The following is a 13,415-nucleotide window of genomic DNA, read 5'->3' as shown; positions in this document are numbered from 1 at the left end:
GTTCCGATCATACTTGTCTGAGAGGTGCTTTTCAGTGAGGATTGGTGATTTCACCTCGTCTGCTGCTCCCCCGTCGTGCGGAGTTCCCCAAGGTTCTATTCTTGGGCCCATCCTTTTCTCTTTATACATGCTCCCTCTTGGTTTAGTTTTTAAAAAACATGGCCTCTCCTACCATTTTTATGTGGATGACTCCCAAATTTATCTGCCCCTTAAGAAAAATGACAAGAGCTCCCTGATGCCCTTACTAGAGTGTCTAAAGGACATCAAGGCATGGATGGCTTCTAATTTTACAAATTTAAATGAAGCTAAAACCGAGGTCATGGTGTTTGGACCCAGTCGAGCCTGTGGTGTCTCTATAGATCTGGGCTCCCTGCACCCATATGTAAAACCAGTTGTCACAAACCTTGGTGTTAAAATGGACAGTGATTTTAAACGTGATAAACAGATAAAGTGGTTAAAACCAGTTTTTATCATCTGAGGCTTTTATCTAAAATCAAATCTGTCGTATCTTTTAATGATTTTGAGTGTTTGATTCATGCTTTTATCTCGACCTGTTTGGACTACTGTAATGCCCTGTACACTGGCATTAACCAGGCCTCCCTCGCCCGCTTACAGTTAGTCCAAAATGTGTCTGCTGGTCTTTTAACAGGCACTCGTAAGCATGATCACATCACCCCCATTCTCGCCTCTCTCCACTGGCTCCCTGTCCATTTTAGAATAAATTTTAAGATTTTATTGTTTGTTTTTAAGTCACTAAATGGTCTGGCACCTCAGTATACTGCTGATCTTATACATGTTTACGCCCCCTCGAGAGCATTGAGAGACGCTATCAGTTCCGTCTTGCCAAAAAGCAGACAAAAGACCGGGGGGGGGGGCACCATGCTTTTTCAGTGGTGACTCCCAAGTTATGGAATGAGCTGCCCATGCATATCAAAATGACCCCCACCCTGGATACTTTTAAATCTCCTTTAAAAACTTATTTTTATTCCATGGCTTTTACTGCATGAGAGTTGTGTGGTCTTCTGTTTTTATTGTGTTTTTATCTTTTTAGCATTTTATCTGATATCTTCCTTTTGTTTTTATACATTTCTAATCTACTGTATTTTAACTTTATTTTATTTTTTTATATTTTATCTGTTTTCCAGCACTTTGGTAACCTTGTTTTTAAAACGTGCTATAAAAATAAAGGTGGCTTAGATTGGATTTAAATCAGTGCACAATATATTCAAGCATTCGACTTCCAACAAAAAGTGAGTTTATTAAAATAAAATTTATGTGTCACCAAGTAATGAGTCTCATTAAAAACAAACCTTTGGATTCTTTGTAGTTGTGTCACCCAAAAACCATTAAAACATTCAGATAACCACTCATAAAATAACAGAAAACGTTATACGAGGTCTGTGAGAAAAGTATCGTACCTTTTTATTTTATGCAAAAAATATATGGATTTGATTCATGTTTTTACGTCAGCCAAGCTTGAACCTTCATACGCATGCGTGAGTTTTTTCACGCCTGTCGGTTGTGTCATTCGCCTGTGGGCAGGCTTTGAGTGAGCACTGGTCCACCCCTCTCGTCATTGTTTCATTGCGAGGAAATGGTGGAATGATTTGGGCTTTTTTTCCATCAGAATTTTTTCAGAAACTCTTAGAGAGAGGCAGCTGGAAACCATTCAGAAAATTCAGATGGCTTTTGGTGAAAATTTTATGGGCTTCACAGAGATTAAGGAGTGTTACTACAGCTTTAAGGACGGCCCACAATGGCGCACGGCGCGCCGCGCTCCGAGCCGCCATCGAGAGGCAGAAAACACCACATCATTTCTAAACGGATGGCTCTGTGGAGCCAGGACCGTTGTGTGCAGTTTCTCTGGTTATCACAAGAGCTGGACATCAGCCATTTTCCGGCAGATTTTCACTTTTAACAAGAGATGTTGTCATGGAAAGCCGCGCGGAGGCTTCGCGCGTCACGATGGATTCGCTGATCGAGCGACACAAAGAACACCTCCGTTTTGGAGTGTTAGAGGACAAGTTGGGACATGCCCAGCTCTCCACAATTTGTCTTATACTCACTCGACTGGTAAGCCACTGAAAGCTGAGATAGGCATGTCCCAACTTGTCCTCTAACACTCCAAAACGGAGGTGTTCTTTGTCTCTCTCCATCAGCGGCTCCATCGTGACGCGCGAACCCTCCGCGCGGCTTTCCATGACAAAATCTCTTGTTAAAAGTGAAATCTGCCAGAAAATGGCTGATGTCCAGCTCTTGTGAAAACCAGAGAAATTGCACACGACGGTCCCAGCTCCACACAGCAATCCGTTTAGAAATGATCTGGTGGTTTCTGCTGGTCGATCGCGGCTCAGAGCGCGGCGCGCCGTGCGCCATTGTGGGCCATCCTTAAAGCTGTAGTAACACTCCTTATTCTCTGTGAAGCCCGTAAAATTTTTACCGAAATCCATCTGAATTTTCTGAATGGTTTCCAGCTGCCTCTCTCAAAGAGTTTCTGAAAAAATTCTGATGGAAAAAAAGCCCAAATCATTCCACCATTTCCTCGCAATGAAACAACGACAAGAGGGGTGGACCAGTGCTCGCTCAAAGCCTGCCCACAGGCGAATGACGCAACCGACAGGCGTGAAAAAACTCACGCATGCGCACAAAGGTTCAAGCATGGCTGACGTAAAAACATATGAATCAAATCCATATATTTTTTGCATAAAATAAAAAGGTTGGATACTTTTCTCACAGACCTTGTAAAATCCACTTCTCTTAAATGCCATTTAAAATGTGAAGTGTGAACAATATTTATAAAGATTAGAACATTGAACTTTATATCATTACATTAATACATAAAAAAGTGACTTAATGTGCCGTTCCCCAAAGCTGTGGATGACATCACAGAATGATATGCAATTAAAATCACACCCCATAAAATGACAAAAAAACAAACAAAAAAAACCCCCAAATTCTTATACCAAGTAAAATGTCAAATTTTTTTTTCTTTGCACCTTGAGCCTTTTTCTTCCACACAAAATATACAATCAATAAAACAGATTAATGCTGTAGATTATGATTTAAAAACAAAAAATATGTCCAAACTAGAGCGAGAACCTCTGCAAGGGGCAAACACACCTGTGTATAGTCAGAACGTCCAGGTGGGGGCGCCACTTCCAAAGTGCAAACAGGATTTATAAAAACATCCTGCATGTGGCACAAAATAAGAACAAGTTCCTCTGGACAAAATAAACAAACAAACAAAGAAAAAGGTGACAAACAAGTAATAAAAATGACTTCATTAATTCAGATTATTCAGTACAAAGTTATTATACAGATTACAGACCATCAGATCCAGAGTGACCCAAAACAAAGTCAGTCCAGGTCAGACAGCCTGAGCTGTCAACCAGTCCACCAAAGGACCACCTTGGATCCTGGATAGCAACTGTTCAGGCAAACAACCGGTTCTAAATAGGATAGGGAAGTGTGGGATGAGCTGTCTGGCCTGCTGCCACTGCGACCCGAATCCGGATAAACGGCAGAAAATGAGTGAATGAATGCAGGCGTCAAACTATGAGCATGAAACTGCAGCTTTACGCAACAATTTAACCAGCAGGGGGCGCTGCAGAGAAACAGTGAGCAATTTATCAGCAGCAGAACTTTCACCACAAAAACAAGCAGCCTGACAGAAGAAACATTATTTTATCAGTGTGCTCAGTGGAGCCCTCCTCAGGCCCGGGGAAGGAAGCGCAGGTTGATGGGCGACGCCGGGATGAGCAGCGTTCGAGTTTTGGGCTCAACCGGTGGAGCGCCCTCTTCAGGCTGAACTTCATAGTGCTGCATCAACTGTGGGAACAAAAATGATCTTATGGCTTCAAGCAAAAACACCAGCGACCCTCTGGCGCCACCAGCAGGTGAAGATGCTCACATCTCTAACACTTAAATTGATAAGAACATATTTAAAACAGGTTCTTAACATGCTAGCTGTACTCAGAGAGCGTTAGAAAAAAAAGAAATAATAAGACAAATTCTGCCTAGTTTGTTTTTGCAACATTTTAAACAGAAGTTTTTGTTTTCAACAAATTTTAAATATTTCAGAAAAAACAAAGAATCAGATGAATATTAGTAATTAGTTGTAGGTTTGTTATTATAAATCTACTCCTATGTAAGCTTACTAACATGCTAATATTCGGCCGCTAACATAACACAATAAAACATAGTCTAAGTGGGCGGGGCTTGGTGGGTGAGCACAGAGAAAAATTCATCAGCGTAATGTAAACCTCGGAACATTAACATCCAGTACCGGTCGGGTTCGTGAAAGATCAGCCAAAATCAGGGGCGTAGGTTTGCATATGGACCATAGGGACAAGTCACAACCAATATTTTGGGATGGCAAAATAGTCCCTACCAATATTTAGCATTTTTGTTTATATAACAAAATCATTTATTTTTTTGCGAACTCGATACTATAATTTTAGTCGTCATGTTTTGTGTTTTCGACGTGCCAGAGTGACAGGGTTACCATGTTGCAATTTCATTAGCTCACGTTCTTCTCACATGGACGTAAACAAAGCGCATCTCGTGGCAGGCAGCGCTTCATTTGTAAAGTGGGAGGTCCCGGAGCGCAGAGGATGGGTGGCTCCGGTGCAGTGTTGCCAGATGTACGATAATTATCGTATTTGTACAATAGTTGTGCCCTCTGTACGATGTACGATCAATAATGGGAAAAAATACAATATGTACGATAATTTCAGTTGGTTGCCCAAACACACATCTCTCTCTGACACCCAAGAATCATTTTGCAGGCGTTGCACTCAGTCGGCATCAAAGACACACCACACACAGGGCTGCTGCTGGCTTTCGGCGACCGTCATTTGAAAGCCCGCCCCCTCTCATACAGAGTAATGAGTTCCATCCAATCTGTGCCGTGACAGGAAGATTCCCCAGCCAACTTTTTTTTTCGAAACTTTATTTCAACAAATGCAATAACAAACGAACAAAACACAAGAGCAAAGAGATATACAAGAAAAATAAAAAAAAGTTCAAGTTCCTTATGGAGGTGTCAACATTTTTTCTGTGTTCAACAAAATCTGCACAAGTGTCCATGGCATCGGATGACGACAGCGACCTCGAGGTTGAATTCGACTCTTTCTAGTCTGGTAATTAACACGTTTGTGTCCCTTCACAGAAAAAAAAAATGTTTCTAGTCTGGTAGTTCATTTGCTTGTGCATTTGCATTGTTTTTGTGCCATAGTTTCCCCATTACTATAATTACTGTTTAAAAATGTGACATAAAATTCTTTGTAAATTAAAAAAAAACACGCTAAAATAGCTACGTTGTATGCGTTTTGTTTGTGTACGATAATTTCTCCCAAAATACGATAATTTTGAGGTTTTGGTACGATAGTTTCATATTTCATATCTGGCAACACTGCTCCGGTGCAGAAAAACAAGAAGGGCGGGGCTGGAGAACAATGCTGTGCGCCACACTTAAAATAAACTGCACACCCACACAAACACGCACACACACCTTCACAAATCAATCAATCAATCAATCAATCAATTTTTTTTATATAGCGCCAAATCACAACAAACAGTTGCCCCAAGGCGCTTTATATTGTAAGGCAAGGCCATACAATAATTATGTAAAACCCCAACGGTCAAAACGACCCCCTGTGAGCAAGCACTTGGCTACAGTGGGAAGGAAAAACTCCCTTTTAACAGGAAGAAACCTCCAGCAGAACCAGGCTCAGGGAGGGGCAGTCTTCTGCTGGGACTGGTTGGGGCTGAGGGAGAGAACCAGGAAAAAGACATGCTGTGGAGGGGAGCAGAGATCAATCACTAATGATTAAATGCAGAGTGGTGCATACAGAGCAAAAAGAGAAAGAAACAGTGCATCATGGGAACCCCCCAGCAGTCTACGTCTATAGCAGCATAACTAAGGGATGGTTCAGGGTCACCTGATCCAGCCCTAACTATAAGCTTTAGCAAAAAGGAAAGTTTTAAGCCTAATCTTAAAAGTAGAGAGGGTGTCTGTCTCCCTGATCTGAATTGGGAGCTGGTTCCACAGGAGAGGAGCCTGAAAGCTGAAGGCTCTGCCTCCCATTCTACTCTTACAAACCCTAGGAACTACAACTAAGCCTGCAGTCTGAGAGCGAAGCGCTCTATTGGGGTGATATGGTACTACGAGGTCCCTAAGATAAGATGGGACCTGATTATTCAAAACCTTATAAGTAAGAAGAAGAATTTTAAATTCTATTCTAGAATTAACAGGAAGCCAATGAAGAGAGGCCAATATGGGTGAGATATGCTCTCTCCTTCTAGTCCCCGTCAGTACTCTAGCTGCAGCATTTTGAATTAACTGAAGGCTTTTTAGGGAACTTTTAGGACAACCTGATAATAATGAATTACAATAGTCCAGCCTAGAGGAAATAAATGCATGAATTAGTTTTTCAGCATCACTCTGAGACAAGACCTTTCTGATTTTAGAGATATTGCGTAAATGCAAAAAAGCAGTCCTACATATTTGTTTAATATGCGCTTTGAATGACATATCCTGATCAAAAATGACTCCAAGATTTCTCACAGTATTACTAGAGGTCAGGGTAATGCCATCCAGAGTAAGGATCTGGTTAGACACCATGTTTCTAAGATTTGTGGGGCCAAGTACAATAACTTCAGTTTTATCTGAGTTTAAAAGCAGGAAATTAGAGGTCATCCATGTCTTTATGTCTGTAAGACAATCCTGCAGTTTAGCTAATTGGTGTGTGTCCTCTGGCTTCATGGATAGATAAAGCTGGGTATCATCTGCGTAACAATGAAAATTTAAGCAATACCGTCTAATAATACTGCCTAAGGGAAGCATATATAAAGTGAATAAAATTGGTCCTAGCACAGAACCTTGTGGAACTCCATAATTAACTTTAGTCTGTGAAGAAGATTCCCCATTTACATGAACAAACTGTAATCTATTAGACAAATATGATTCAAACCACCGCAGCGCAGTGCCTTTAATACCTATGGCATGCTCTAATCTCTGTAATAAAATTTTATGGTCAACAGTATCAAAAGCAGCACTGAGGTCTAACAGAACAAGCAATGACATTAGTGATCATCTACCAGTTTTCATCGTTTATAATAGAAACCATCGGCGGAATCAGCCAGAGGAGAAAATAAAATACAGGCGAGTGCGGACAGAGGAAAACATGAACACACTAAAGAAGGATTTACAGGAGCAAAACTGGGAAAAGGTATACAGTGAAAGTGATGTTGATAGTGCATATGAAACTTTTTTACAAATATTTACATCATTATATGATAAAAATTGTCCAATTAAACAAGACTACAGAAAACAAAAAATCCAAGCTCGACCATGGATGACGAAAGGGTTACGAAATGCATGTAATAAGAAAAATACACTGTATAGAGAATTCATAAAACTAAAGACTAAAGAGGCAGAAAATAGATATAAGAAATACAAAAATAGATTAATATTATACGGGTATGTAGGAAGGAATATTATAGTAACATATTATATAATAACAAAAACAATATTAAAGGAATATGGGATATATTAAATAGCATTATCAAAAATGGTAATAAAAAACAGAGTTACCCTCAGTATTTCATTGATAATAATGTCAAGAAGGAAAATAAGGATGAGGTAGTCAACGGTTTTAATAATTTTTTTGTAAATATTGGACCAAGCTTGGCAGAAAAAATTCCCGATTCCCAACCTGAGGATTGGGATAATAATCTCATAGAAAGAAATCCCTGTTCAATGTTCCTCACAGCAGTGGATGGAAATGAAATTATAGACATTGTGAATAATTGTAAATATAAAACATCTACCGATTTAAATGAAATTGATATGGTGGTGGTAAAACAGGTCATTGAATGGATTGTAGAACCATTAACATACATCTGTAACTTATCATTTCAAACCGGTAAATTTCCCAATCAAATGAAAATAGCTAAGGTTGTGCCGCTGTATAAGACTGGGGATAGACACCACTTCACAAATTATAGACCTGTTTCTTTGCTTCCACAATTTTCCAAATTATTAGAAAAGTTATTCAATAATAGATTAGACAAATTCATAAATAAACATAAATTACTTACTGATAGTCAATATGGATTCAGAGCACATAGTTCAACATCACTTGCATTAATAGAATCAGTTGAGGAGATTACAAACGCCATAGACCACAAATTACATTCAGTTGGAATATTTATAGACCTTAAAAAGGCTTTTGATACAATTAATCATGACATATTAATCAATAAACTTGAACAGTATGGGATTAGGGGGTTGGTGTTGCACTGGGTGAGAAGCTACTTAAGTAACAGAAAACAGTTTGTGAAGTTGGGGGAATATACATCATCATGCTTGGACAATGCTTGTGGCGTCCCACAGGGGTCAGTATTGGGTCCAAAACTGTTTCTAATTTATATAAATGATATTGTCAATGTTTCCAAAATATTAAAATTAGTATTATTTGCAGATGACACAAGCATTTTTTGTTCAGGGGGGGATTTGCAGGAGTTACTGAGGAGGATCAGTATAGAAATGGGAAAATTGAAAATATGGTTTGACAGAAATAAATTATCATTAAACTTAAGTAAAACAAAATACATGTTATTTGGCTATTGTAATACAGACATACAGGTTCAGTTACAAGTCGAGGGGGTAGATATTGAAAGGGTACATGAAAATAAGTTTCTGGGGGTGATAATAGATGATAAGATAAACTGGAAGACTCATATAAAACATATACAAAGTAAACTGTCAAGAAGCATTTCAGTTCTAAACAAAGCGAAACATATTCTGGACCACAACTCACTCCGCATTCTTTACTGCTCACTGGTTTTACCATATTTACAGTACTGTGCAGAGGTATGGGGTAATACTTATAAAGGTACAACACAATCACTATCAGTAATGCAGAAAAGAGCTATAAGAATTATTCATAATACTGGCTATAGAGATCATACAAATCCACTATTTTTACAATCCAAATTCTTAAAATTCACAGACTTGGTTCATTTTCAAACAGTACAAATTGTGTATAAAGCAATAAACAATTTACTTCCAGCAAATATTAAAAATATGTTTTTTAACAGATCAGGGGATTACAGTCTGAGGGGGAAATTTAATTTAAAGCATCAGTGGGCACGAACAACATTAAAAGGTTTCTGTATTTCTGTCTGTGGGGTGAGGATGTGGAACAGATTGGGAGTGGGGCTCAAGCAATGTCCAAGCATGAACCAGTTCAAACAGCGGTACAAAAATATGTTTTTTTCTGGGTATAGGGAGGAGGAAGGGTAATGAGGGTTAGGGTGTTTTTGTTGTTTGCTTCGGCTTGTAAATATATAGTATTTTGTATGTAAGTAGGTATGTGTAGGTGTATATTTATGTTTGTGTATATATATGTGTATATATGTATATGTGTATATATGTGTATGTTGATGTGTATATGTATGTGTGTGTATATATATGTATATATATATATATATTGATATCGGTTTAGGTGTGTAGGAATTTATGTGTATATGTGGCAAAGGGTATTACTGGTTGTGGGGAAGAAGGGGTAGGGATAAATAAGCTGATGCTTCACCCTACCCCTTTTCAGACATGTTGGGTACACAGTAGGAACTTTTTTGTTGTTGTCTTTACTGATCTATCTTGTAATTGTTGTTGTATCAAATGTTCGAAATAAACAGTTTTCATTCATTCATTCATTCATTCCGAGGCCATAAGAAGATCATTTGTAACCTTCACTAATGCTGTTTCTGTACTATGATGAATTCTAAAACCTGACTGAAACTCTTCAAATAGACCATTCCTCTGCAGATGATCAGTTAGCTGTTTTACAACTACCCTTTCAAGAATTTTTGAGAGAAAAGGAAGGTTGGAGATTGGCCTATAATTAGCTAAGATAGCTGGGTCAAGTGATGGCGTTTTAAGTAATGGTTTAATTACTGCCACCTTAAAAGCCTGTGGTACATAGCCAACTAACAAAGATAGATTGATCATATTTAAGATCGAAGCATTAAATAATGGTAGGGCTTCCTTGAGCAGCCTGGTAGGAATGGGGTCTAATAAACATGTTGATGGTTTGGATGAAGTAACTAATGAAAATAACTCAGACAGAACAATCGGAGAGAAAGAGTCTAACCAAATACCGGCATCACTGAAAGCAGCCAAAGATAACGATACGTCTTTGGGATGGTTATGAGTAATTTTTTCTCTAATAGTTAAAATTTTGTTAGCAAAGAAAGTCATGAAGTCATTACTAGTTAAAGTTAATGGAATACTCAGCTCAATAGAGCTCTGACTCTTTGTCAGCCTGGCTACAGTGCTGAAAAGAAACCTGGGGTTGTTCTTATTTTCTTCAATTAGTGATGAGTAGAAAGATGTCCTAGCTTTACGGGGGGCTTTTTTATAGAGCAACAGACTCTTTTTCCAGGCTAAGTGAAGATCTTCTAAATTAGTGAGACGCCATTTCCTCTCCAACTTACGGGTTATCTGCTTTAAGCTACGAGTTTGTGAGTTATACCACGGAGTCAGACACTTCTGATTTAAAGCTCTCTTTTTCAGAGGAGCTACAGCATCCAAAGTTGTCTTCAATGAGGATGTAAAACTATTGACGAGATACTCTATCTCACTTACAGAGTTTAGGTAGCTACTCTGCTCTGTGTTGGTATATGGCATTAGAGAACATAAAGAAGGAATCATATCCTTAAACCTAGTTACAGTGCTTTCTGAAAGACTTCTAGTGTAATGAAACTTATTCCCTACTGCTGGGTAGTCCATCAGAGTAAATGTAAATGTTATTAAGAAATGATCAGACAGAAGGGAGTTTTCAGGGAATACTGTTAAGTCTTCTATTTCCATACCATAAGTCAGAACAAGATCTAAGATATGATTAAAGTGGTGGGTGGACTCATTTACATTTTGAGCAAAGCCAATAGAGTCTAATAATAGATTAAATGCAGTGTTGAGGCTGTCATTCTCAGCATCTGTGTGGATGTTAAAATCGCCCACTATAATTATCTTATCTGAGCTAAGCACTAAGTCAGACAAAAGGTCTGAAAATTCACAGAGAAACTCACAGTAACGACCAGGTGGACGATAGATAATAACAAATAAAACTGGTTTTTGGGACTTCCAATTTGGATGGACAAGACTAAGAGACAAGCTTTCAAATGAATTAAAGCTCTGTCTGGGTTTTTGATTAATTAATAAGCTGGAATGGAAGATTGCTGCTAATCCTCCGCCCCGGCCCGTGCTACGAGCATTCTGACAGTTAGTGTGACTCGGGGGTGTTGACTCATTTAAACTAACATATTCATCCTGCTGTAACCAGGTTTCTGTTAGGCAGAATAAATCAATATGTTGATCAATTATTATATCATTTACCAACAGTGACTTAGAAGAGAGAGACCTAATGTTTAATAGACCACATTTAACTGTTTTAGTCTGTGGTGCAGTTGAAGGTGCTATATTATTTTTTCTTTTTGAATTTTTATGCTTAAATAGATTTTTGCTGGTTATTGGTAGTCTGGGAGCAGGCACCGTCTCTATGGGGATGGGGTAATGAGGGGATGGCAGGGGGAGAGAAGCTGCAGAGAGGTGTGTAAGACTACAACTCTGCTTCCTGGTCCCAACCCTGGATAGTCACGGTTTGGAGGATTTAAGAAAATTGGCCAGATTTCTAGAAATGAGAGCTGCTCCATCCAAAGTGGGATGGATGCCGTCTCTCCTAACAAGACCAGGTTTTCCCCAGAAGCTTTGCCAATTATCTATGAAGCCCACCTCATTTTTTGGACACCACTCAGACAGCCAGCAATTCAAGGAGAACATGCGGCTAAACATGTCACTCCCGGTCCGATTGGGGAGGGGCCCAGAGAAAACTACAGAGTCCGACATTGTTTTTGCAAAGTTACACACCGATTTAATGTTAATTTTAGTGACCTCCGATTGGCGTAACCGGGTGTCATTACTGCCGACGTGAATTACAATCTTACCAAATTTACGCTTAGCCTTAGCCAGCAGTTTCAAATTTCCTTCAATGTCGCCTGCTCTGGCCCCCGGAAGACAACTGACTATGGTTGCTGGTGTCGCTAACTTCACATTTCTCAAAACAGAGTCGCCAATAACCAGAGTTTGATCCTCGGCGGGTGTGTCGTCGAGTGGGGAAAAACGGTTAGAGATGTGAACGGGTTGGCGGTGTACACGGGGCTTCTGTTTAGGGCTACGCTTCCTCCTCACAGTCACCCAGTCAGCCTGCTTTCCCGGCTGCTCGGGATCTGCCAGGGGGGAACTAACGGCGGCTAAGCTACCTTGGTCCGCACCGACTACAGGGGCCTGGCTAACTGTAGAATTTTCCACGGTGCGGAGCCGAGTCTCCAATTCGCCCAGCCTGGCCTCCAAAGCTACGAATAAGCTACACTTATTACAAGTACAGTTACTGCTAAAGGAGGCCGAGGAATAACTAAACATTTCACACCCAGAGCAGAAAAGTGCGGGAGAGACAGGAGAAGCCGCCATGCTAAATCGGCTAAGAGCTAGTAGCTACGCTAAGCTAGCGGATTCCTAAAAACACGCAAAGTGAATAATGTGTAAATAATTTAGAGGTGATTCAGCAGAAGGAGTGCTTTAGTTAAGGCACGTAAAGATTACACTGGGAAACAAATCGTAATCTAGATAACTAGATCAATCTAACTGCGCAGATTAAACAGCTAACAGATACAGAAAAACACCGCTGTGCTCCGGAACAGGAAGTGATACAATACCGCAGTGAGAGCCAACCACCAGTAGAGGCAAGCAGGCAATGACACTAACATCCTGCCTTTTCCTCAAAAATTACTACATTTATGTTTGCTGTCTGTCTCTGTACTTTTCTGTCACTTTTGCGCTCTTTTTCATACTTTCCCTTGTTTCAAAAGTCACCGAACGCACTGTTGGAAAGAACGGGTTCTTGGCTTGCTGTAAAATTTTTCAGAGTGAGGGCTTATATGAGAACTTACGGTAATGAGAATCAGCGGCGCACTAGTTTTTTTTTGTTGTTTTTTTCAGCGGCGCACTAGTGTGAAACTTCCGTGTTTTTCCTTTGCGTTATGACATCACAGGCTTACGTTTACCGTAATACACCATATATATCATTGGAAATCTTTTTTTTTTTTTTTGGCAAATTAGGTTGCCAGATACCTACAACTGCATTATTGATGAAGAGAATAGATTATACATCTTGGTTGCAAAAAAATTTTTTTTTTTTTTGTTAGCTCCACAAGTATTTTTTTGTTGTCTTGTTCTCTCAGGTGTAGGCCTATAGAATAGATTAGTGATTTTGGGTGCAATTTTGTTATTTAAGCTATTTGTTTGTTTGCCTACACACTTAATAATGTAAATAAAGTGTTAAATTATTCAG

General features: G+C 39.4%; 1 protein-coding gene across 1 annotated transcript in view; it reads right to left on the bottom strand.

Moving 5' to 3' along the window:
- Positions 1-2,622: 2,622 nt before the first annotated feature.
- Positions 2,623-13,415, bottom strand: part of si:ch211-113j14.1 (sterol 26-hydroxylase, mitochondrial) — a 39,751-nt gene continuing 28,958 nt past the window's right edge. The window contains exon 9 of the mRNA XM_034179281.1: positions 2,623-3,828. Within this exon, the coding sequence (XP_034035172.1) occupies positions 3,712-3,828 (117 nt within the window). The 3' untranslated portion in view covers positions 2,623-3,711. The remainder of the gene's footprint in view (positions 3,829-13,415) is intronic.

This window comes from Thalassophryne amazonica, chromosome 1, assembly GCF_902500255.1.
Source record: "Thalassophryne amazonica chromosome 1, fThaAma1.1, whole genome shotgun sequence".
NCBI classification, from domain to species: domain Eukaryota; kingdom Metazoa; phylum Chordata; class Actinopteri; order Batrachoidiformes; family Batrachoididae; genus Thalassophryne; species Thalassophryne amazonica.
The sequence above is the reverse complement of the archived record's forward strand: the minus strand, read 5'-3'. Positions and strand labels throughout refer to the sequence as shown.